This window comes from Fusarium venenatum (genome assembly GCF_020744135.1).
Source record: "Fusarium venenatum strain MPI-CAGE-CH-0201 chromosome Unknown EDB82scaffold_3, whole genome shotgun sequence".
Taxonomy (NCBI): Eukaryota; Fungi; Ascomycota; class Sordariomycetes; order Hypocreales; family Nectriaceae; genus Fusarium; species Fusarium venenatum.
This window is the reverse complement of record NW_027072131.1, coordinates 1,404,654-1,428,494: the sequence shown is the minus strand read 5'-3', so window position 1 is coordinate 1,428,494 and position 23,841 is coordinate 1,404,654. Positions and strand designations below refer to the sequence as shown.

At 48.6% G+C, this 23,841-nt stretch overlaps 7 protein-coding genes across 7 annotated transcripts; 3 read left to right on the top strand and 4 right to left on the bottom strand.

Moving 5' to 3' along the window:
- The first annotated feature begins 25 nt into the window (after positions 1–25).
- Positions 26–4,166, top strand: EDB82DRAFT_503901 (uncharacterized protein). Its single transcript, XM_025726685.2, has 2 exons — positions 26–1,872; positions 1,934–4,166. The coding sequence occupies exons 1-2, from the start codon at positions 463–465 to the stop codon at positions 3,773–3,775; spliced, it is 3,252 nt and encodes a 1,083-aa protein (XP_025581227.1). The 5' UTR covers positions 26–462; the 3' UTR covers positions 3,776–4,166.
- Position 4,167: 1 nt separating this feature from the next.
- Positions 4,168–5,598, bottom strand: EDB82DRAFT_538016 (isoprenoid synthase domain-containing protein). Its single transcript, XM_025726684.2, has 2 exons — positions 5,293–5,598; positions 4,168–5,229 (listed from the first exon to the last, which is right to left on the bottom strand). The coding sequence occupies exons 1-2, from the start codon at positions 5,410–5,412 to the stop codon at positions 4,306–4,308; spliced, it is 1,044 nt and encodes a 347-aa protein (XP_025581226.1). The 5' UTR covers positions 5,413–5,598; the 3' UTR covers positions 4,168–4,305.
- A 1,501-nt stretch (positions 5,599–7,099) lies between these two features.
- EDB82DRAFT_213428 (uncharacterized protein) lies at positions 7,100–7,952 on the bottom strand. The gene is made up of 2 exons (XM_025726682.2): positions 7,708–7,952; positions 7,100–7,633 (listed from the first exon to the last, which is right to left on the bottom strand). The coding sequence occupies exons 1-2, from the start codon at positions 7,816–7,818 to the stop codon at positions 7,295–7,297; spliced, it is 450 nt and encodes a 149-aa protein (XP_025581224.2). The 5' UTR covers positions 7,819–7,952; the 3' UTR covers positions 7,100–7,294.
- Positions 7,953–8,508: 556 nt separating this feature from the next.
- EDB82DRAFT_463360 (anaphase promoting complex subunit 8) lies at positions 8,509–11,012 on the top strand. Its single transcript, XM_065607889.1, has 3 exons — positions 8,509–8,801; positions 8,854–9,396; positions 9,450–11,012. The coding sequence occupies exons 1-3, from the start codon at positions 8,704–8,706 to the stop codon at positions 10,861–10,863; spliced, it is 2,055 nt and encodes a 684-aa protein (XP_065463802.1). The 5' UTR covers positions 8,509–8,703; the 3' UTR covers positions 10,864–11,012.
- A 48-nt stretch (positions 11,013–11,060) lies between these two features.
- On the bottom strand, positions 11,061–12,221 carry EDB82DRAFT_538013 (uncharacterized protein). The gene is made up of 4 exons (XM_065609306.1): positions 12,103–12,221; positions 11,801–12,015; positions 11,705–11,747; positions 11,061–11,633 (listed from the first exon to the last, which is right to left on the bottom strand). The coding sequence occupies exons 2-4, from the start codon at positions 11,972–11,974 to the stop codon at positions 11,284–11,286; spliced, it is 567 nt and encodes a 188-aa protein (XP_065463801.1). The 5' UTR covers positions 11,975–12,015; positions 12,103–12,221; the 3' UTR covers positions 11,061–11,283.
- Positions 12,222–17,696: 5,475 nt separating this feature from the next.
- EDB82DRAFT_526298 (uncharacterized protein) lies at positions 17,697–18,188 on the top strand (the record flags this gene model as incomplete). Its single annotated transcript, XM_025726677.1, has 1 exon — positions 17,697–18,188. One exon carries the CDS (start codon positions 17,697–17,699, stop codon positions 18,186–18,188), a length of 492 nt encoding a protein of 163 aa, XP_025581220.1.
- Positions 18,189–20,331: 2,143 nt separating this feature from the next.
- Positions 20,332–23,815, bottom strand: EDB82DRAFT_431071 (Vps54-like protein-domain-containing protein; the record flags this gene model as incomplete). The annotated part of the gene is made up of 4 exons (XM_025726676.1): positions 20,332–20,548; positions 20,599–23,467; positions 23,518–23,660; positions 23,724–23,815. 4 exons carry the CDS (start codon positions 23,813–23,815, stop codon positions 20,332–20,334), a joined length of 3,321 nt encoding a protein of 1,106 aa, XP_025581219.1.
- Between the last annotated feature and the right edge of the window lie 26 nt (positions 23,816–23,841).

The window sequence follows — 23,841 nt, the reverse complement described above, 5'->3', positions numbered from 1 at the left end:
AAGTAAAAGGAGCCGGTTCTATCGAGGGAGAAAATATTCAGGAGCTCTATATTATTTCCGTAGCGGTATGTCCTTTAGTAGAGTAGGAGTCCCCCTGAGCCTTCTGTTGTTCTCTTTCTCGTCGACTGCCTCCAGAATCTTTAAAAAATTGCAAGTTGGGATTTCTCCTTCTGAGTGACTTCATCAATACGAAGTAATGATTTTCTTGTCAGAGATCGAAACAATTCACCCGGTGTGAACCTCTATATCTCACGAAACTTCGTCTCAACCTTCCAGAAGGCAACCCTGTTGACGATCCCTTCTGATTGACGACTTGTTCACCAATCTTCGAAATACAACGGCGGATCGAACCGAAAATATTGGAGCGTTTCAGGGCCGTCGCTACTCCGATAGGGCTGCATCAGCGCTATTTAAGGGTCCATCCACCACTGCAGGAACACTTTCTTTAGCGGCGCTTTTGATATGGCATCGTCAGTGGCGGTTGCGGGCGTCCCGGTGCAATTTCACGATTACTTGTTGTATTCAATTGACAATGAGAAACCGCCAATACCAGACTTATCCAAATATCGAACCTTGCATGAGAAAAGCATTTCTTCTGTATCTCAAAGAACTCTCGAAGTATATACTAGCTCACCACCGGAAGGGTCCCATCTGGCTGATGGAGACTGTTACCCACGACTAGATTCGCCAACGTTATCTACAAAAGTCATCCGGCGTCGATCCAAAAGTGTCACCTCTTTACTCACATTGAGAGGAGAACGGCGGCGTATCATCTCGCCGCCACTCCCAACATCACCGCCTCCGACCACTGTTTCAGTCGGCACTCGTGGGGCAGAGTTTTTCAAGGGTCTGGCGGAGAGCTTGGCTGGGGTGATTGGCAGTCTCTCTCCACGAATTGCGGTGGGAGCAGTTGACACCGACAAGAAAAGTACAAGACACCGCCAAGATTCCTTGTCATCTGGGCCTTCAGTCGTCCAGTCGCCAGCTCCGTCGGTGTTGGTGTCACCATATGGACAAAGCTTTGCTCGCGCATCAAGTAATTTAAATTTAGCGCCAGACTCTCAAACCGCGCCGTCGCCCGCTGTCCCGTCTGGCCCCAGTACACCCCTGGCCAGTCCGTCATATGTCCTATTGCCAAAAACCACAAACATCCCACTACCATCGCTTTCATCCTTAGCTTCCAAACCTCTACCTCTGCGATCGCCAACTCTAAACCACGACTACATACACAATCTTGCGCACTCAACTAGTCGTGATCGTAGTGCTAGCCGAAGCCCTAGTCGCAGTCGCAGTCGTCCCCGAGGCCTTGACTCTTTCAAACACCGTCCATCAACCTCTATTTTCGACCTCCCAGCGCCAGAGTCGCCTATACTCCGTACAGTACCGTCCGCCAGTGACATTGCACGGTTCAAACATCGCAATCTCCTTGCTTTACGCATAAATACTGAAGCTGCTGAGAACGCTGCAAAACTTGAACGAGAAGAACTTGAGCGACAAGAACAAGAAGCCGAACGTGTGGCTAAGGTAGTTGCCCGTCTTGAGGCTGAGAACGATCGCATCGTCGCTGAGCAGAAGAAGCGTGACCCTGCGCGCCTATACGCACCACCTCCAACCCCTTCTCCAAGATTTCCACGATTATTTGTCCTTGACAAGCTTCCTTTCCTCTACCTCACCCGGCGGTCGAATGCTGTAGCAAGCCAGCCCGGCACGCCAAGTCCTGGGGCACCGACCATCTCTTCTTTGGATTTCAGCTGTCCCAACAGTCCTGAGGAATCTTCTTCACCAGAAAAAATGAGCTTTATAGCGCAAGGAGGCAAAGGCATAGTGCCGGGCACTGATGCACCAGCTTCTGCCATCAATGGAGGTGAAAGGGTGAGTTTCGCACACTGCTTTTAAGATTGTGCTACAGGTAACTGACATAGTGGTTCTTCAGCGTGTTTGTGTACGATGCCTCTCTTCAGTGATCAATTTACCCGTCAATGTCGACACTTCTCCTGTAGATATTATCTATTCGACTGCCAACTTGACAAGTCATGATATTGACCCCAAGGCCAGCATTCTGATCGAATGCTATGTCGAGCTGGGTCTCGAGCGACGTCTTCGCCGTTACGAGCGCATCCGCGATGTCATGAATTCATGGGATCGTGACCAGCAGAACTCACTCCTGGTTGTTACCAATGATATTTCGCAAAGCGATGATCCCGATCTTGACATCAAATCGGTACCGCGGTCTCCAACGCCTCCTCCTGGCTTCACTTTGCAAATGTACCATTCATCAAGACCGGGAAAATGGAACAAACGATGGATCACTCTGCTAGAATCCGGTCAGATGTATGCTTCAAAGAAGCCTGACTCAAAGGCTTCAGACAAGGATAGTACTGTTCTGTGTCATCTGTCAGATTTTGATATTTACACACCAAGGGAAAGCGAGGCCAGACGTCATTTAAAAGCACCGCGACGTTTCTGTTATGCCGTAAAAAGCCAGCAGAAGACCTTCGTGTTTCCCAATGGCGAAAACTTTGTCCACTTCTTCTGTACCGAGGATGGACAACTTGCCAGGCGCTTCTTGGAGCTTGTGCAACGCTGGCGAAGTTGGTACTTGGTCAACAAGCAAGTCGACTTTGAAAAGAAAGACAAAAAGGACAAGGCATCTCAAATTTCTATGGGCTTCGGCAACAGCACAACTCCAAAGGCCATGTCCAGATCCAAGAGTACGGCTGCCAAAGGACATAGCACCCAAGTCTCTGTCGATGAGACTCCATACACAATAGGCGCTTTCCAGCCACTCCTCGATATGGACCGATTTGACAAGCCTCTAGAGGAGTTTGGTAAGGATCTGGACCAGAACAAAAATGAGCCTGACTCCGACCCTGAGTTCAAGACTGGGCTCGTTCGCAAAGCCACTTGCAAACAATCAAATGCGTTGTCCAAATCCAAATCGGTACATAACAAGCACAGGTCACCACCAGTTGATGAAAAACAGTTTTCGTCAACTGGACTATTGGGTCAAGGCTATGAGGAGAAACGCAAAATAGCAGAACGAACACCTGTGGTCAGTCCCACCACTACGAACTCCGCTTTCACGAAGGGGGCGTCGCTGCTGGGCCAGGGTTACGAGCAGAAGCGCAAGGTTCATGAGAAGACGCCAGTCGACAATAGTTACATTTCGACGAACGCAGCTTTCACAGAGGGACCCTCTTTGTTGAACGGTGGCGTGCTCTCACCTACAGCCCCTAAGGAAACCTCGACAGACTCGAAGTCGTGGTTTCCTGTAGGTACAGACCAATCTGCTCGGCCAAGCCACCGCAGTAAATCCCTTCGGGATACGAATCGACGACCAATGGCTGAAAAGGTTCCCGACATCCCACAGCCGTTGGTAAACCTGACCAGCAGTTTCCCAGAACCACCTCGTTGGCGTGAAAAGAATAAGGGTCATGGTATCAAGGCCCCGACGGGTGGCCCTCTGATTAGCCTTGCCACAGGTGGTCAAAACAATAATATGTTCAACACCCGCAGCACTTCTGGTGGTCTTATCAACCAGCCTCGTATTCCTTCATCATCCTCTACCATGAGTATGGGCAGCCGCCCTCGGAGCCGGTCCACTGCAGGAATACAGCCGCCACCAAGCCATGCTCCTCCTGTCCCCCCTGTGCCAATCCGCTCTTTACGCCGAGAGATGACGGCGCCGATCGACCAGTCCCGTGGCCGTGATCCTCGTCCGCGGGGGCCGTTGATCGACCGCGCTGGGACAGTTGGTCAGCCATCAAGAATATAAGTTGATGGTGAAATCTTACTATTTATAGTTGACGCGCTGGATGTCGTTATGATTTACGCAGTTATGCCTCTGGTTTTAAAGTCAAAGGATTTATGTCGCCATGGGTTTGCGGTTCCTATGTTGAAAAAGCCGACTAGACTAAGAACCTTGGAGGTGCAGATTTGGAAAATTTGGATAAATGACTTGATATTGGGTTTATCATTCAAGATCAGATTACGCCTGAACTTATACCTGTCTCATTTTTATTTTGGGAGTTTTTTTTTTCAGACATCAAAATCTTCATATGGAGCTCATGACCTGACACGATACTGTGCACAAGATGGGCTGGCACCATCCTTTTATTAGGTTCATGCTTTATTTTGTGGGAATTGAAATCATTGAAAAGTTGTTTTGCATTGATTCATTTCATTAGAGGTATAGGGTCTATACGGTACATAGTGTATATGGATGTGAGGCGATTTCGCTAGACAAGTAACTTTTGCACTTCAACCGTCTATCTCATGTCCTCTTTATTACATTTAAAATCCAGCTTACTTGCTGCGCTTGTAGATCTTGGCGAGGAAGGCCTCAAACACAGTCTTCTTGAGGCCACCACTCTCGTCAATGTTGGCAATGCGCTCGCGAATCTGGCCAACGACCTTCTCCTCGTAGTCGAGGTAGAGCTGCTCAAGCTTCAAGTCGTCGTAGAGTTTCTTGATGACCTTCTCCTTTTCATCGTCCTTGCGGCCGTAGTTCTCCTCAAGGATCTTGTGCTGCTCAGGGGTGGCAACGGCGAGAGCCTGGTTCACGAGCCAAGAACATTTGTTGTCCTTGATATCGGTACCAATCTTACCAATGTGCTCGGGCTTGCCAAAGTTATCGAGGTAGTCGTCCTGGATCTGGAAGTACTCTCCGAGAGGGATAAGGATATCCTCAGCTTGCTTAAGGTTACTTGGGGTAGCGAGGTTGAGCTGGTGGAGGGCGAGCGCAACGGGGAGGTAGAAAGAGTAGTAAGCGGTCTTGTAGATGACGATGAAGCTGTACTTCTCGAGGGAGAAGTTGTCAAGGTTGACGCGGTCCTCAGGGGCGGTGAGCAAGTCACACAGCTGTCCGAGCTCGGTCTGGAAGGTGGTCTCGTGGAAAAGCTCGATGAGGTCGACGTAGGCAGGGTGGGTGCGGAAGTACTTCTTGAGAAGAGTGTAGATGGCTGACTCGAGCATAAAGGCGTCGTTAATGGCAATCATGCCAACACCCTCCTGACGGTACCAGCAGGGCTGGCCACGACGGGTGATGCTGGAGTCCATGATATCGTCGGAAACGAGGAAGAAAGCCTGGAGGAGCTCTGTCATCCAGCCGAGAGTGGCGGCCTGGAAGTACTGCTCCTCAGAAAGGGGCTTCTCGAGGAGGAGGGAGACGGAATCGGGGACGGACATGCCACGGTTGCATTTTCCGCCGAGAGGGTTGGCCTCAAGAGACTTTGAAGTGGCATGTTAGCTAGCTTTCAGGGAGCTGGGAATAGCTTCATATCCGGTACTTACTCTCTTGTACCAGTCGAGCTGCTCCTGGGGGAGCTTGTAAGAACGAGCCTGATCAAGGAGAGCCTCCTCAAGCTTGGGGTAAACGGAGTTGAACTCCTCGAGAGTAGTTTGTTGAGCCATTGTTGGTGGTTTGTATGAGTAGTAGTCAAGTCAGAAACAAGAGTAGTTGAAAAGACCTCTTTATATGAGCAGGAAAGAAGAAGGAAATTAGAGTCGGATGGAGTTGATCAGAGGTAGGTACATACCTACCTAGGTAGCAACTGGTCAGTGGATGGATGGCCCCTAGTGGGTAGCAGAAAAGTTAACCTTCAGGCTTTAGGGTATAAAAATAAATGATCTAAAGTCATAGTCTAACTAGCATTAACTGACCTACTAATTTCGTCTCTTATGCTTCCAGCGGCCAACTTTTCTTTTACCCTGAAGGGCCCCTCCTGCCCCAATTCGCGAAAAGAATAAGGAAAGAGGGGCAGGTCGGGAGCCCCTCCCAGGTAGACTGAATGCTCGCGGGTGGGTATTCCGACGTCCACTCTTGATTTGCTCGGTGAGGACTAACATGGCAAAGTTTAAGGGACCAGGGGACCTAATTAGGCGGTGAGATTTGGGGAACTTAGCGGCAGCTGAGGATTTATTCAACGGTGAGAATGCAACCTAAAGGGTTCTCCATATCTTCCTAGGCCTACCCAGCAGCATTTAAATAAATAAAAATGTTTCTTTATCACGAGGCTCTTTTCTATTGGAGGGCCTAAGACAGTATAAAGTAAATACTATTTAAATTATTTTGTCTCGGAAGCTGTATCAGGATTTCTGCAACCCACGGGCTTCTAGCTCCAGACTCCATGTCTACCTGCTTTGTACATACACCAGTTCCTCGCCTTTACCTTCTTCTGCTTTGTACCGACTAATCCCCTGTGGGACGACACACTTAATCCTATCATACCATCCGGCATCGTTCTCCTGAACCACGCATAATGCTTCACGTAAGGACTTTTCCGATGCACCGTCCTTCATCATCTCAACGACGCACGCTGCATTGAGTCCTGCATTGCGAAACCCTTCAACAAATTGCTCCACATCGTACATATGCGCAAATCGAGTATGCGTTGGCGTACTGTCCATGTCTTTGCGATCCTGGATTGGCGAGTCTTGTCAATAACGTCTCATCAATGACGGCTACTCACAGGAACATGCACGCGCATGTACATACCGTGCAGTCCAGGCACTTTGCTCCCAAGGAGTGGACATATTCGTTACACTTCCTGCTACCCCAGTGGTGATTACAGGGCCAACGCATAATCTTCTGTGGACTTTGTTCTTTTTCTACTTCTTCAAGGAGGTTTGGAATCGATATATCGCTTACGAGGTTATCGCTTTCTTGAGACATGCTTGGCCAAAGGTTGGGCTTGCTTTTCCATGGCATGTCTTGTGCACTCGCTCTTATACCATTTCTCTCTCGCCGACCGTGACGGACCTTGATACCGCGATGATTCGGTTCGCACGTGCTGCAGAGGATTGTACAATGTTGTAACTGACGTTCGTTCTGTGAGACATCGCTGATATTCACAGCCATTCGAACGCTGTGGTACATGCTGTTTGACTGGGCCACTCGTCCCATTCCATTGGCCAGAGAGTATTCTGTACCGGATCTGCAAAGGTTGATGAAGACAAGAGTGTACAAGGCACAGCTCAGTTCTAGAAGAGCTTACACTGCCTTGAAATAAACGGTTGCCAGCTGTGGCAAGAGTCTATCCAGAAAGCTCCCCGGTGACTGATTCAGTTCCTGTGGCACCATTGGCACGGGCTATTGGGCAAAGTCTACTCAGAGAAGATGGATGGTATGGGCATGCCGTGACTCGGTGAGATATAAAATAAAGTTGACAGCTCGAACGTTTGCGCCAAACCCCAGCTCTAAAAGAAAACGGTTCTGAATCCATAACAGCAAGTTCTAGATCGCCCACCCAAAGACTAACTCTTACCTATCGCCCCAAAAGGCTTCATCGTTCATTCATGCGTCCCCCTTTTGTTCCCATTCTTGCTCCTTCTTCACCCTCTCAAGTCTCTCGGCCAAATTATCTGCCGTCCATCGTACAGGACCCTTATCCCTTGCCATGTCAACGGCATCGCATACCGTATGATACAGTTCGCTAAAGTTACGAAAAATATAGTCCAGCGCCACAATCAGAACGTTGTCCACGTTGACTTCTTTGGCGCTTGTGATGTACGCGTTAATCCTTTCGTAGGTGATACCCTCCTTCTCGGAATACTTATCGAGAAGGTATCGCACAAGGGTCTCGTGGACTTGTGAGGCAATCTGCTCATTCTCGCCGTACTGCCTACGCATTTTCTGATTAAGATTTTAGATTGTGAAACTTGGTCGCGGCGTGCCGGAAGGATTGGATATGAATGGGGTTGCTTTACCTCGCAATCAACACAGATACTTCGCTTGAGGAACACGTAGTTGGGGCACTTGACTTCCGGTGTCCAACACATCAAACAGGGGAATATCCTGACAGCTCTGTTGGGGTACATTATGTTGTTCTCCTCAACACTGGTAGATTGGTTCTCGAAAGTTGGTTATGACTCTAGATATGTTGCTTGTCGATTTGGTAGCTGAAAAGCGAAGCCTGTATCCAAACATAGAATCTTTAGCAATTCAACACCAAATAGTAAAGAATATTAGAAAATGTTTATCGTGCTAGGAGGCAAGGCATGATTAATGTGATCAGACTCGACTTTATTCTACAATTTGCTATCCTTGCTTCTTGAACAAGCTACACCATAATAAGACCATTGTCAGCTCTGAGCTGATGCGAATAAAACTTTGTATCCATATAGAAAACTGATAGTTTATCCTTTGTCTCACCAACTTTCGGAGTATTGGCCAATTTGAGTTCCTACTAGAGCCGTTGTGACACAACATCTAATGTTGGAAATGAGTGTAAGTGAATGGAAGTGGATGGCTGCAATATTGGTCAGAGAGATCAGTATCAACAAAGTCTTTTTATATCACGAGACACTTTCTTCTTTTTTATTAGCAAACTTTTGAAATTATTGTACTACCAATGACGAATAACATGTTCAACGGCTTTGGTTCACATTAATATTCGTTCCCGTACTACATACAGTGCTGTAATACAGTGTTTGATATAAGAGGCACGGACCTGTGATGCGCGCCTATCTAAGCTGTTAACATGATGAAAGTCAAACGCTAAGCGGTCATGCTCATGACACCTTCAATCCTCACCCCACGACCCTCAACAACCCCCAATTCTTGTGTCTCGAGTACCTATCAACTCATTTCGAGCTCTAGATCTTTACTGATCTAGCGTTCAAAATACAGCGCGTCTGCGCATTCCTTTGGGGACATTTATTCCATTTCAAAGCTACCCCACCAACACTTCAAAACAACAAACCATGGCTCTCAGCGCCCACGAAATTTCACAGTTGCGCGCTGCACTACAAGACGCTGTGGTCAAATGTTCGGAAAGATGCCTGTATCAATCTTCAAAATGGTACAACCTTCCCATCAATAGCTCCCACTAGCGCATAGACTGACAGAACCAGGGCCGCCGAACTACTAAATGCGCTTCCCGAAACCGATGATGATGAGGAAAACATCAATCCTGCAGATCCCAGTCACGTCTCTCCCATATTCACCGCCAATAACGACCCTGAAGAAGCAATACTCGAGGCTAGAGAGCTGAGCAAGTACCTTTTAGCCAAATCTCTATTCGACTGCCGAGAATACGATCGATGCGCTGCAGTTTTTCTCCCAGACTCACTTCTTTCCAGCGTCCTTGCCTCTCGAGTGGACCATGCTTCCGCGTCTTCTGCAGCTGGCAAGGGCAAGAGCAAAGCGCCTGAGGCATCGGGAGTACCCCTTCCCAAGCTCAGCCAAAAGAGTTTGTTCCTAGCACTCTACGCCAAATTCATGTCAGGGGAAAAGCGCAGAAATGAAGATTCTGAGATGGTTATGGGCCCTCAGGACCTCGGAACAGTGGCGAACAAACAGTTACTTGTGATAGGCCACTTTCTGGCAACTTGGTTCGAAGAGAGAACGACAGAAGACGATGAAGTCTTGGGCAGTCAGGGGTGGCTTGAATATTTGTGAGTACTGAAATTATTGTTTCTATAATTACTCAACTAATCACCTTTGGCAGATATGGAATGGTGCTCGCCAAGGAAAAGAACGATGATAAGGCATTGGAATACTTTATCCGAAGCGTGCACAAGTACACCATGAACTGGGGTTGCTGGTTAGAAATGACGTCGTTAATATCTCGAGTTGAGGATGTAAGTCATACATGTAACTGTCTAACGCGCTTTGGGTTACTGACGCCCACTCAGTTGAATCGAATATCCAGGCATTGTCCCCAAAACATTGTCTCTTACATGTTTCACTTGCACACTTCTCTTGAACTCTACCAGCAGGGTCCTGGTCTCGCCAACTCTCTAGAGCAGCTTCTCTCAATATTCCCTACATCCTCTTTCCTCCTCACATGCAACGCATTGCTAGCTTATCACGCCAAGGACTTGATGGCTGCTGAACAGCATTTTACTCGACTGCTGGCGCTCCATCCCCATAGGTTGGATTCGCTAGACCATTACTCCAATATCCTTTACGTCCTCAATCTTCGGCCAAAGCTAGCATTCCTCGGACACCTTTGCTCCAGTGTCGACAAGTTTAGACCTGAGTCTTGTGTCGTGATTGGGAATTATTACTCTTTACTCTCGATGCATGAGAAAGCCGTTCAGTATTTCCGACGTGCTCTGACACTTGATCGGTCATGTCTCTCAGCATGGACCTTGATGGGTCATGAATACGTCGAACTCAAAAATACTCATGCAGCAATCGAGTCGTACCGCCGGGCAGTTGACGTGAACCGTCGGGACTATCGGGCCTGGTACGGCCTGGGTCAAACATACGAGATGTTGGAGATGCATACGTACTCATTATGGTACTACAAAAAGGCCGCTGGTCTTCGGCCGTGGGATGGCAAAATGTGGATGGCCGTAGGCTCGTGTCTGCAGAAGATGGGCCGACAGCGTGACGGCATCAAGGCGCTAAAACGAGCACTGCTCGCTGATGCATATTATGATGTGGGCAGTAGCTTTGGCAGCGGAGATCTGCTTGGCAGCCGTAGCGCCACGGGTCATATGGATCCTGATATCCTCCTACAGATTGCAGTCATGTACGATAATCTGGATGAAGAAGAGGAGGCCAGGTCATACATGGAATTGTGTGTGGCTCAAGAAGATGGCGGTGGTGCTAGTGGCGCTGAAGCTGATCCGGCGGAGTCGATTGCTATTCACAACGACTCGCCAGCTGGCTCTGAAAATGGCGCCGAGAACGACGAGAATTCAAACAATGAGGGAACAGGAGTTACAGCAGCCACAAGCAAAGCGCGTATGTGGCTTGCCAAGTTTTCGATGCGAACCGGAGATTACATGACAGCCTCTCGTCTTGCGGGAGAGTTGTGCCAAGACGGTGTTGAAGTGGAAGAAGCAAAGGCTCTTGTGCGAGAGGTTCGATCGCGCATGGAGGCAACTGGGATGCTTGACCCGCTGAGCTAGGAGTATCAGCAAAGACAAGTAAACGCCCAATCCTAATGCCAACGACACTTGATGAAAGGTGTTTTTCAACATACGAGAGAATATGTATGCAGTACAGAGTAGTTTATACCCAATGATTTAGACCAAAAGAAATAAAGTAATTTCTCATCACTGGCCATCTAATAATCCCGTCACTAGAGCAAGCTTAAATTCAGAACCAGTGTTTCAATTAAAGGATACCCAACGGTACATGCCAATGTTCTACCTAGTTGAGTACAAGAAACATAGTGGAAGTTCCTTCATTGATGTTTGACCCATAGTTGCTGTCAACCAGCAGTCCCCATATGTGGCGTGATGTAAGAGACTTGTTCTAAGCATCTTTATCCAGGGAAGTAAAAACACCTAGGGGCACAGCAGCATCCTCGGGAAACAGGTAGGTAACTAGAGTGCCAGAGCAAAAACTCCTGCCAATACAAGAGCTCCCAAACTCCAAGTTTCCCTGGTACCAGCGGCAACGGGTATGGCAGGGGGGCCAACTGGGGTCTGGGAGGGCCCAGAGAGAGGAGGAACAATGGGCTTCTCAGGGCTGGTGCTGGGACCTGTTTCCTTGGGGGGTGAAAGGCCAGATTCCTCAGCGGGTGAAGGAGGGCCCGATTCTCCACCAGGAGGAGATGGTGGTTGAGGCCCTTCAGGCGCAGGCGGAGCAGGCGCCTCAGGAACAGGGCTGGTGGCCTGAGGAGGAGGTACAGGCACTGCTGGAGGCGGAGGAGCCTCCGGGGCCATTGGACATTCTATACAGGTGTTAACAACATGGTTCAGCCGGTCTCATACAAGACATGTCTGGTAGAAATGGTTTACTCACCCGTTACGGTAATGTAAACTGGCTCCGTAACGGTGACGGGTACCTAAGGCAGGTTAGGTCTGAATGGACTCAAGTGAAACAATGATTTCGACTCACAGCCGGAGGGCAGTTGTTGGAATTGCCTCCCATGCTACCTCCAGTAGTAGCAGGCGGCTTGGTTGGGGCAGACATTTCCTCACCCTTCATACCCATGCCTGGCATAGATGGGAACTCTCCAGCAATGACACCTGAGAGCAGCATGGCCACGGGAAGAGTCTGAATGGTCTTCATCTTGGTAACGAGTGAATAAGTCTCTTGACTGGTGTTGATCTCTAAGTGAATGATTGGTGTCAGGATGATAGTAGAATACCAAGTTCACCAGGGGAAATATGGTCTCTTTATACTTGATGGGAGCTTACAGAACAGCTATGAGATTGCCTCGACGATCATGGGATACTAAAGACGAATCGTGCATGGTGGGAGCATCTCTGATCAGTATGGACGTCACGGAGGAAGCCGCGTGGTTGACATGAGTTCCATCAAGCCATGAAAGCTACACATAAGGAGTACGAGGTGAGAGACGCGTCAAGTCAACTCTTGTCGTCATGAAGCATTTCGAAACATCACAGCATCATGCTTAAATGCTGTGGAATAGGTGAGATTCTATTGGACTAGAGATTCAATTATGCTTGAATAAAGTTCTGGGGCAACAGCGGGTACCTGACCATAGATGTCATTGATGAATATCAGGAGGTTGGTAATGGAGATGCCGATTGAAGAGTGCATGCAAACGAGCTCTATGTCGTTCGGCATTATGTTTCCGACATCTAGAAGTTTATGCACGGCGCCTGTGCCAGATCTTAGTAGGCCGGGCGAGACTGGATATGTATTTGAGAAAGAGTCTGATGCCAATCGTCTGGTTCTGGAGTCATCTGTCCACTCACTCGTTATCACCATTATCATTTACAGTGTATTTAGACAAGATATAAATACTATGACTTCAAATCCATCTCATTGTCAAACGATGAAACAAAGATGGCATACGGCATCTAAAAGTTTATCATCATGCAACGCAGACTCACGACTTGTCGCTACTAAATCTGAACTCAGCTTTTGTGTATACAACATAACTCCATCATGTTTTTGCCAGGTCAATATCTACAGCTCCTCGGAATCTTTGTGTCTTCTACGTCTGTGTCTCTTCAAATTTTCCATTGGTGGCGCTTTAAGTTGTCGTGGAGTTCAAATGTAGGAGTCCAAACTTACCTGGTGAAACAGAACGTCAAGATAGTCTCTTTTCACCGTACGTAGCTAAGATCATGGTTTTTGCCATAGTATGAGAATAAGCTAAAGATCAGAAATTAAAATGGAAATTCGATATATTTATCTTAGTAGGTACTGCTAATAATGGATGCATTATTTCAGATTGGAGTAGTATAGATGGAATACGCCTTGGTACGTAGGGTAGGTGCCCAGATATTGGGGCACGTGACCCTTGAAAGTAGAAACATGATCATGCGGCACTCCCACTCACCCCTCGACTGAAGCATGACCGTGACTTCAATGTTTTCAGGAAAAGACTCTCCCAAATCGCCGTCATTTTCCACCAAGACGCTTCCTTGTATCGTTTTGCGTTTGTTCTCTGGACCAAACAGAAATTCGAAACCACAAAAGATACTCCCACGACGTCCGTTGTACAAGCGTTGTGCACTTCAATACTCGGTCCTCACTTCTACTCCCTTTGCAAACCAGCCTAAACACCACCGGACTGCGTGAAAAACTTGGACGTCAAGCGATAATGTCAAACACAGCTTGTGGAAGCTTCCAGGCTCCTGCCCGATGATGAACGCGCACACCATCTCTGGCGGATTGCAGCAACCTAGCGCTGGACGCAACGTCCGCGCAAGTAGATTCTCTCTGAGATTGACCTTGATACAGGAAGCTCCCCGTTCTTAGAATCTACCTACCTTTCAGCCATTTAACCGGACATGGTGAAAAGTCTTCTGCCTGATGCCTTTGCCCCAACCAGTCAAGCACCATCACACTACAGTACGACGTTTGAAGCCGAATCATCTGGTGCTAGAGCTAGCCAAGTCAGTTAGACTTGATTTGACAGATTGCTGCGTACACAGTCCGAATATTCCTACCACATGGAGTCAACATGACAATGCTCGGTTCTCGTCACATTCTGGCCAAGGAGCTATGCATTTTAATGCCATCCATCTGCTTGACCAAGCCTTGTGTGAGCGAATTTCCGCATCTCACTCGTTCTACTTTCTTGACTACGAACCTTGTTCTCATGTCCGAGCGATACCTCGTTGCATCATAACAGAGGGGGTTGTTCTTTGCCCGAAGTGTGCCGGCAACTTGACCACGAGCGGGGCTCTCTTCGGTAACGGATCAGATCCAGCGCTCTCGGCCACACTTCAGGACGGCGGCCGGGTGGCCGGTCGGTGTTCGAAGTTGTGGATCTTTCCTACTACTACCTACTACTCTTAGATCACAACCACTGGCACTTTGTTCTCGACTGCACGCAAAAGTAGCGCACCACATAAAACTAGGGCATTTGACAAGTCAGACATTCAATTGTGGAACTTGCTGGGTAGCATTTCAGTCGCCATCTACCAGTCACAAACGACTCATTGATTACTTGGATACTCCATCTGACTAGGAGAAGAAAACTCTGCTGTATCTTCCGCCACGATGGACTAGGTCAACTGAACGATAAGACCCAGAACCTGACACTATGCGCATCCTGGTTATAGCTGCATTGAAGGAAGTTTTGACAACAGTGTCCAAAAAGACTGGACAGCAGTACGGTGCTTAGCCCTCCTCTTCATGCAGGCCGATTCGGAGTCGGCTCAGATTTAGCAGTTGCGTTGCGATGACTCGCAACGACGAATCTGTTGACGGACATCACTGGTCATGGAACTACGAGGCCTGGTTATGTCTGGCGGATGTGCTATCAACTGTACAGTCAGATACAGTATGAGGTAAGATGCTGTTGATCGTGCCTGATCGAACAATAAAATCCGGGTCGACTCCGATATAGATCAAGAAAGCTTTGGCACAATCCTTGTTCAAAAACAATGATCGACACATCAACAACAAGGCCGTCCGTGTTATGAATGTACGTCAGACCTTACAACTGAATTTGACAGAACCCGTGGCAACGGACGGATTGCCAAAAGGAATACTGGGTAATAGCAGCACACTAATAAGTAATTACACATGCACGCACACACACTTGGAAGCTTGGCCGCAGAACGTCCAGGAGAGAGGCCTCTCCGGACTGAGCCGACGATTCGAGAACGGTGCTAAAGCCGTGTGGCGTTGGCACCGTTCATGACAGTTCTATACTGTGTTGGACAGACGGCCTCAAGAACCAAGTGGGAAGAAAGTCCGCGACGTTTTTAACGCACCAAGAAAGCGTTTTTTTCATCAGTTCCCACTCCGTTTATACGACTCCATTAGTTCCATGCCTTAGTGTGGGCGCCTCAGGCAGGAAACTCGGCCAACACAACCTGCAAGGCGTAACTAATTATCACAGAACATTACTATCACAGATGTCCAGCAAAGAGGACGCCATTGTGATTATTTGCGGTCCAACCCCACCTTGCCATCTTCGTGCCTTAATATCCCCAACGCTTCTGCAGTATAAGCTACTTCGCTTGGACGGGTGATGAATCAATGACCCAGCATTTTGATCGTGGATTACAGGGATGTAAGTCTTTTTAGCATGTGCTCTAGCTGATGATTGGTGACGCGGCAGCTCTACCCTGGTTCCCGATGAGATGCTCAGTTTTTCTTTCATGAAGCGTGGCATTCAGGGACAGTTGATCGCCAGGCACAGTCAACGGTCTGGAAATCCTGCACAACTATGCTCAAATGACAGCGCAACGTGTCAGATGCAAACATACACCGACTCAGTCCTTCTCCTGGGTATAGGTGGTCAATTAATCAAGCCTGAATCATTCGGTTAGCCTTTCAACAGGGTCTTGGCCCTGTGAAGTGACAGAGTGGCTGTCGCGTGCCGGACCAAATTTTGACTTTTGCAAAGACGAGCTTAATAATGACGGCATCGCTCAACGGGGCCGTCAGGAATGTTCGACTGTTAGTGCCCGCACTGAAAACTCTGTTTTGAATTTTCAGATTCAGAAAACCATAATAGCTCCAATTCATTGATTCAGTATCCACGTGTGATCAATAAAGACATACCGAGCAAAAATAGCCACACTGTCGTCAGCGGTTGTCCGTTGTCCGTGGCCAGGATATTCAGAGTTTTCACCAAGTCTCAGGTTGTTGTGCACTACGTAGTAAGTGCTTGCATAGGACCACATTATTCCCGGCAAAGCACTGGCAGCGAAGTGGGAGGAGGAAAGTACGGTATTGCTGACGTGCGCCTTCAGCCTCAGGTTACAACTATCCCTGCTCAATGTTCCTGGGCCTCTGCGTGTCTCCTACCATTCTCACACCCATTCAGTGCTGAGCAGTCTTCGAAACAAGCCTTCGACAGTCCGACCACATGGACGCCTGTCAGGTACCAGGCACTGGTGGCAAACGTACAACCAATAAGGGACCAGAAGTGGCTGGCAGAACCAGGCCGACATGCAGCTAGAAGAAAAATTAGAGCAAATTTGTGGGTTCCCCTGTGGTAGTTGCCAGCTTGGCCACACCCTTGCAGCTTACATACATATTCTGCCAGTACGGTACTGTACCCAGCCGCGGAACTGGAAGCGGCTACGCTGAATCGCTGACAGGCGCCTTTTCTGTGCCGGTTTGTAGGACTAGACTGACAGGGAAGCGTTGCTCTGGTTCCATATGAAAATGGCCCGAGGAGAACTCGCATCTCGAGCTGGCTCTTTGCTCCCCGACAGGCCTTACAAGTTCATACTGTACTGTTTTACCTTCCCGTCTTTCTGGATGTTGTCTTTTGTTGTCGCGCACTTAATGTACTCCAGTGTCTCGGGTGCGAACTGATGTTTGAATTGAGGCTCTAGCTGGGCAAATTGTTTCATTTCGAAGCGGCCAATGAGTTCGTCAAAACGGTCCCTTACAAAGAGCAGACAAGACAACCTTGAAAGAGCCATGAAACAACGGCCTTACCTCCCTTTGTTCGTGAAAGCTTATGTATAGAACCGGGCCGCAGTTAACAGGCATCTCACGGGCCAGTCAGGAACAACCAAAATGAGTCCACACCACCATCAGGACAGGCACCGCGGTGTACACAAAATACTGTATGTACATACAGTCAACAACAGTACCGCCTTGGATGATGCGAGGGAGGCTAGGATTCATCACAGCGAGTGGGCATGCGGGGAGAGAAGAGAGGAGAGCCCTCAGTATCACCAAGCTTGCAGATTGTGATTCCTGTACAGTGTTGCCGTGCTTCGCTGTCCTGTGCGTGCTATGCTGTGTTGGCCGACGAAGTGGTTCTTATCACATCGGTCCTCACCACCCCACAACACCACCGGGAACTCTTTTTGTAGGGTCCGACGGGTCAATACACTAGGACAACCTCCTCGTGTCTTGTCTCCACTGAGGCGCCGAGTGTTTTCCTTGACAAATTTGATCTTGAGTACGTACCCTGTTCGTCTAGCAATCAACTCACAAACTATGGCAGACGGAGAGGATGGGGGTGCCAGGTCTTTGGGTTCAATCATGTTCAGATCTCGTTTATAAAACGGGACTGTTCCCCCTTCTCCAGATGTTTGTTCAGATCAACACACAACACAGTCCTTCCGTTTCGGATCACTTTCTTGTCTTCGGACGATCATTCCTTTGATTCAAAGCTTCTCATTCCTTTTGGAAGTCGAATCTACACAATCCCTGAACAACATCCACGAGCTAGTTCTCGATCATCACCAATCTACTCCATCACTCGGAGTAACTTTGACTACCACGTCTTGATTCAGTCTTTCATCAGACGCTGCACAAATTTATCACTCTTGTCTTGACGACAATCGAGAAACCTTGACAATCCAATTCTCAATCCAAACCAAAAACCGCAAAAATGAAGTTCGCTACCGCTTTCATTGGCCTCGTTGCCTCTGCTACCTATGCTGCTGCTGCCACCGTCACCTTTGTTACTCTCGATGACAAGGAGCGCACCATCATCTTCACCCCTGACCCTGGCTTCGAGGGACCCGAGTCCGTCACTGTCAGCAGTGCTAAGGAAGTTACTGTCGATTTCCCTGACAAGTACATCGGTAACTTCTACGCTGTCCAGAAGGGCCATGAGGACAAGCCCGGTATGCTCGGTGAGGTCACCTTCGGTGGCTGGAACGGCAAGACCTACTTCGACGTCTCTGCTATTGTCGACCCCAACGACAAGGACAACGTCAAGCAGATGTGGCCCAAGGCTGGCAACAGCCCCATGTCTGGCTGCGAGTCTTTCCCTTGCGACAACGCCTACTGGCTCCCTGACGACGTCCAGACCAAGGTCACTGAGGAGGTTGACCTCATCACCACCCTCGGTGATGGTGCCAGTCCTTACAGTGCTTAGGTGCCCCTACTGCCATTGCCCAAGCGGCCCTTTTTCTTCACTTCTTCCCTCCCCCTTTCCACCTTTTCATGCCGCGGCGTTGAACACCGCATTGACGATGTCATGAACCCCTTTCTACACTACACGAGTTTCGTTTTACATACCCTGAAAGATACCCCTCGTGTGTTGCAATACCGAGGCCTTTCGTTATAGACCTTTGGGCTGGAGCAGTTGGCGCTTATGGATGATTGGATTACCCATACAAGACAAGGACAAAACAGGACTTGAGTTCCATACCTTGGAACTCTCCAAACTATGCAAAGCCGCGTCACTCTTTTCCGCGCTTATGCACCATCACGGGCTTGATGCTTCTTGTATTAGCAAGAGGGTTGAGGCTGGCACTCGTTCTACATTACCCAGATTCTTACACTCACTGGAACCTAGACCATGTCTAGAGAAACTTTTACATACAATTCTTGTATATACCACGGGGCGCAAAAGCTCCTTTTTCAAAAAGACGGGATCATCCCTTTTTGACCAACCATTTTAGACTTTAGACTTGCACATAGAACTGAACATAGACGTTTGAACTTGACTCATTCAACACTCTCAAAAGAAATTCGACCAGTGATATTCCAACCAAGGACATGCTACCTGTTGAGCCGACTCGTGTGGTGGGAAGAGGTGACAAAGGAAAAGCCACATGCAAGCTTGAAACAAAGCCACTTCTAAGCGTTTCTTTTTCTGGCACACCACACACATGAAGCACTGTACAGTTTACCAACCTCTTGCTTACTCGACATTACCTACTGTCGAATCAAATCACAAGGTTGTGTTTGTCGAAGCTGACAAAGGAGAGGACACGTCAGATACTACGCATCACGGCCTCATGTCGTGTCTGCAGGTACAAGGTTGATCCCCTGGCTGGGATGTAACATGGCCTGGGTACAGTAGGTTCCGGCTCTAAAATAGGTATTGCGTACCTCCTGGTAATAGCGCTGTATCTACGGATATGAAGCACAATTGTTCGGTCGAATTACAAGGGATATCGTATAGGATACGTAAAGATATTCTAACAATAAACATACCGAGATTGGGACAGCCTGTCAATTGAGTTACAGCAGATCGATAAACTGATTGATCAACTTGATTGCAGATCACTGCCTTGTTGTCTCTCATCCGAACTATTTAAGGTTCACCCATGAAGTTCCCCCTTCTTGGCACAGTAGTTTCCTTGTACGACTGAGCTGCACATGTCACATCGAGATGTTGACTATGAATAATGCCTCTTGACGCGGGATTATTATCGTTTCCGCGTCCCTTGACTGTACAACTTCGGGACGGGCTATGTACGAGCATGTGAATTTCACAGGGACCGGGCTTTAGTTATCTTTGGTTTCTTGGCGCTTTTAATTCTTGGGTCCTAGCACATGCCCCTGGTACGGACCTCCAACATGCGAAATTTGACAACATTATACTTCATCAGCGGATGAGAGTCTGGTTGCTCAGAATGACAAAAGTCAAGTGTAGACCAGACTGAAGAAACTGGGCTTGAACCCATGTAGCTCTCAGCAGCCAAATACTGCCATTGCAGAGAATGTTGAAAGCCTGTTGAAACGTGCCACCTTGAAATGGCAAAAACGCCGCTGCCGGGGAGTCGTAACGCCAGAGGACCCTGGCAAGATCTCGGAACCCAAGTGGGCGGTTCCCGCCAAGATTTGACGGGTTACTCCCGTTTACGCCCCTCGAGTCCTCCAAGAGAACTTCAGCTTGTTGAACAAAACAGACGACCGGTCAGGGCCTGAGGCAGGAATGCTATGAGGTGTGGAATGCGGGTCGCGGAAAAAACACGATGAGCCTGACGCCAGCCGCGGTGACTAGTGTTCAGTGGTATATAACTCTGAACTGTGGGAACTGAGAAAGTCCCCCGCAGTTTGAACCTGCGAGGATCGAACTCGTCAAATCTCGTACAGTAGATAAACCCGAGACTGTAGTGGACGGTAGAATCCAGGCGAAATTGCTGTGTTCGCTTGTTCGTAACTGATATAGGTCAAGCATCAACAACAAAAGGTGCACTTTGCATAAGCGTGATATATAACCCTCGGTCTGGGCCATATCGGCTCAAAGATGACATGATTATTCAAGTCGTCGTAATATTTAACTTCTATTCCTTCTTCTCGGTAAGCTCCACAGCCTCTGCTGCAGAAGCTGCTTCGTTCTCTTTAGGTTCATCATCCTTCTTTTCTGCTGTGGGTTCAGTGGCTGGTTCCACTGTCTTGACATGCTTAGAATTGATGATCTTCTGGAGATACTCTCCCGTATCCCCGTATCCATCCACCTTGCCAAGTTTCGTCGTCAAAAACTCAATATCATTATTCATACTGAGAGAGTCATTAGCGGATAGTCCATGAGTCGGCTGCGTACTACATACCTCTTGAGGCCAGCTTCGGTCTTGGGGTCTGCATCTCTAAGACTTGACCCAAGCTGATCTCTGTAACTGGAAAACACAGGAAGCATAATCATCTGGATAGATGTCTCAGGCAGGTGCTTAGTCAAAACCCGATGCAGAGTCGTTGTCTCCTTCGCCAATGTTTCCATGTATGGATGAACGCCCTTGCCCCCATCCGCTTCCCAGTCTATCGTCTTCATTGTTCGTGAATGAATGGCTGCTCGACCACTCATAATTTCAACAAGCTTCTGGTAGATGCTGTCCTGATGCTCTTGCAACAGCCGTCTGATCTTGTCAAACTCACCCATCAGATTCGAAAGACTTGCTCCCGATCCAGCATGTCGTCGCACAAATTCCCTAACATGTGGGATCAGAGTAGCTGTAAAAGAGAGCGCCTGAGAGGCTAGAGCCAGATGTTTGGTCGTAATGTTCTTCAGGCCAGCCGAGCGAGTCGCTCCAGCGCCAAGAATAAGCTGCGTGCATCTCGAGTTAAAGAGCTGAAGATACGCAATCAAAGACGTTGCAATATCAATGGTCATTGATGGTATTCCATTAATTAGGTGAGAAAACTTGGTAATGCCGTCCAAGCACAGAATGGCTGATTTGGGCAGCATAAAGGTTTCCGAGTCGATTGTAGCAGTCCTGATCTTCTCTTTGCTGGCCCCATTCGTTTCAATAGCCTCTTCTTCATTGGGATGTTCCAATTCTGAATGGGGTATCCAAATCTTGGTGCTGTCAGTCCACTCTTGAGGATCATGAGTACTGCTGCCCAAAATAGTATTCAGCAATTCCGTGTTCTTCTCATTAAAGTCCTTGGCATTCCATTGATCCGATTCCATGCCTTGAGCCAATTTCTGCATCTCGGCGTCACGATTCTTTTGCACAAAGTCTTTGATGTGTCCATTGACCACATTTTTCAGAGATGTGCCGCTTCGGCCAGATATCGACTCGCATTCGTTGGCAAAATAAAGGTTCAGCGTGAAGTAACGCAGGAAAAGTGTGAGTGGCAGCTGCACAGTTTGTTCTGCCCGCACCTTCAGCACCTTGACAATCTTTTCTATCGCCACATCCACAGCCTGGCCAAGGAGGTTGGTGATATCCAAGCTCTTGTGTAGCTCCTCCTGAACCTCAAACATTGCGTTGTCCATTGGGTTGCTTGGAAATCTGTCTGGTCTCGGACTAGAGATGGGCGACCTCACCGGGGGTGATTTCAACGCATCGGCTTGTGCATTGTCAGTAAGTGAGCTTGTGATTTCCAGCAAGACTTTGACTTGGGTTGTAAGTCTCCTGAGTGTCTCTGTAACTCCGATGTAGATTTTGACAAGAAGTTCTTCGCCATCTTCAGGATCCAGAGCCCGCAGATTCCGTGCCAGAATGGACGACTTTTCTTGATTTGACAGATGTCGACCGCCACTTGCAGTAGAGACTGACATCATAGATTCATTGTCATCATCCGTAGAACTGGGTAGAGGTCGTCTGATCAGGTTTCGAATCTCACGCAAGACAGATTCTCGGTAAGCGACTGTTGCAGCAGCGATATGCTTCGCCCGGTGCAATCCAACCATGTTTGGCAATAGTTCAGCTTTCAACCCATCGGTGTTTGTCAGATAGGTTGGGAAAACCGAGGGGGATCTAGTATGACCAGCCTTGGATCGATTTGCTGACGCATCCCATCTAAGGAGAATCTCTTGATATGACACTGACTCGGCATGGCGCCGTAAGTCACGGACCAATATGTCTTGGAAATTGATCTCGTACGCCTTTCCGATACGCGTACGTAAAAGGGCCAAATCGGCATTGACGCCTTGCAGAGCTGAAGCTGATCGCAAGTCCAGCAATTGTATTGTGGGCTGGTCGTCAGCAGTGGTATCCCTTTCACCGGCAATAAGGTCCTCGAGCGAATCGATGCTCGCAAGAGCCTTGTCGATTGCGCCCTCGTCTACCAAAGCCTCGCAGTTCGCAACACCATCCGCGATCTGCTTGAGCTGAAGCACTGCGTCGTTGAGCTGGCGCAAGTTTTCCTGGCGTCTCCGCTGGTGAACAATCTGCAGGCCCTTGGTCGCAATCTCCTCATCAAGTGTCTCGAGCTCTTTTCTTAGCGTTTTGATTCTCTCGACGGAGTCCGCAGCTTCCGAGTGCAGCTCCTTCAACGATCCCAGTGCCGTAAAGAATGTAGACGAGGCGGTTGAAATAGAGTTGATCAGGTGAACTTCAATAGTGTCCATGTACCAAGATAGCTTTTCTTGCAAGATCGCGTTGGTAGCAAGAGCTTTCCGCGGGGCCGCAGCGCTTCCATTAAGCGCACCCTTCCCATCCTCGGCGTTGGCAGGTCGAATTACCTCGGATCGTTCGCTCACGATATCGAATGTGCGGGGGTTTTCGAGATGAAACTCTTCATCGAAGTACACGGTTGGAATGGTGGACAGAGGTGGTGGTCCTTGTGTGGATCTTCGGATAAAGCCAGCGCTTGGTCTTCGAACTGGATTGTTGCCATCGTTCGAATTCATCGACGAAAGTGATGCAGTCGAGCCCTTGCGAGTTGGCCGGGGCTTTGGGCCCGGCCGCAAATACCCATCACCGCTCGACTCTGTCGGGGTATCTGGGCGATCCGAACGCTGCTCCTTGTTGGCCTCCTCATCGCTTTCCTTTAGTCGTTGCAGCTGCTCGTATAGTGCTCCAACCTTGGTTAGGTATGGGCTGAATTCTTCAACGTCGACCTTTTTGATATTCGTCAAGCTAACCGGGGGGATATCTCGAGCTGTTGGAGGTTTGTGCGCAGTCGAAGCTGGTGCGGAGGTGTGAGGCTGAAGGCCAGTTCGAACAATGGGGGGCTGAAGGAGGGTTGAGATAGCTTCCAACGGTTAGCCATTGCGATGGTAGATTCCACAAACTAAAACAAACCATTCTGGCTTGATTCATAAAGCGAAGCAGCCAAACTGTTGGGAGCACTGTCAAGAACACCTCCTACTGAGTGAATAGAGCTTGCCGTAGAGCCACGTCGCGCTGACGGGTGGGGATGCATCTGAGGGTGTCTATGGTTGTTACTGTATCACATGTCAGATTCATACACAGTAAACAGCTTGAGAAATAAAGGTATTTATGGCTACCTATGGAACGGAAGCTCCCCATGGCCCAGAGGCGACAAGGCCGTGAGGTTGTCGGCAGACCTGGCTGCGGTTGGAGAGCTGGGAGAGTACATGATCAAGGAAGCTCCGGCTGAAGTGA

Bases quoted from the DNA above. Each gene is read 5' to 3' on its own strand.
- EDB82DRAFT_503901 (XM_025726685.2), top strand. From the start codon at position 463: ATGGCATCGTCAGTGGCGGTTGCGGGCGTCCCGGTGCAATTTCACGAT. The intron at 1,873-1,933 runs GTGAGTTTCGCA...GTGGTTCTTCAG, and splicing joins CCATCAATGGAGGTGAAAGG to CGTGTTTGTGTACGATGCCT.
- EDB82DRAFT_538016 (XM_025726684.2), bottom strand. From the start codon at position 5,412: ATGGCTCAACAAACTACTCTCGAGGAGTTCAACTCCGTTTACCCCAAG. The intron at 5,230-5,292 runs GTAAGTACCGGA...GCCACTTCAAAG, and splicing joins AGCTCGACTGGTACAAGAGA to TCTCTTGAGGCCAACCCTCT.
- EDB82DRAFT_213428 (XM_025726682.2), bottom strand. From the start codon at position 7,818: ATGTACCCCAACAGAGCTGTCAGGATATTCCCCTGTTTGATGTGTTGG. The intron at 7,634-7,707 runs GTAAAGCAACCC...AATCTTAATCAG, and splicing joins GTATCTGTGTTGATTGCGAG to AAAATGCGTAGGCAGTACGG.
- EDB82DRAFT_463360 (XM_065607889.1), top strand. From the start codon at position 8,704: ATGGCTCTCAGCGCCCACGAAATTTCACAGTTGCGCGCTGCACTACAA. The intron at 8,802-8,853 runs GTACAACCTTCC...TGACAGAACCAG, and splicing joins CTGTATCAATCTTCAAAATG to GGCCGCCGAACTACTAAATG. The intron at 9,397-9,449 runs GTGAGTACTGAA...CACCTTTGGCAG, and splicing joins CAGGGGTGGCTTGAATATTT to ATATGGAATGGTGCTCGCCA.
- EDB82DRAFT_538013 (XM_065609306.1), bottom strand. From the start codon at position 11,974: ATGAAGACCATTCAGACTCTTCCCGTGGCCATGCTGCTCTCAGGTGTC. The intron at 11,748-11,800 runs GTGAGTCGAAAT...AACCTGCCTTAG, and splicing joins CCAACAACTGCCCTCCGGCT to GTACCCGTCACCGTTACGGA. The intron at 11,634-11,704 runs GTGAGTAAACCA...ACACCTGTATAG, and splicing joins AGTTTACATTACCGTAACGG to AATGTCCAATGGCCCCGGAG.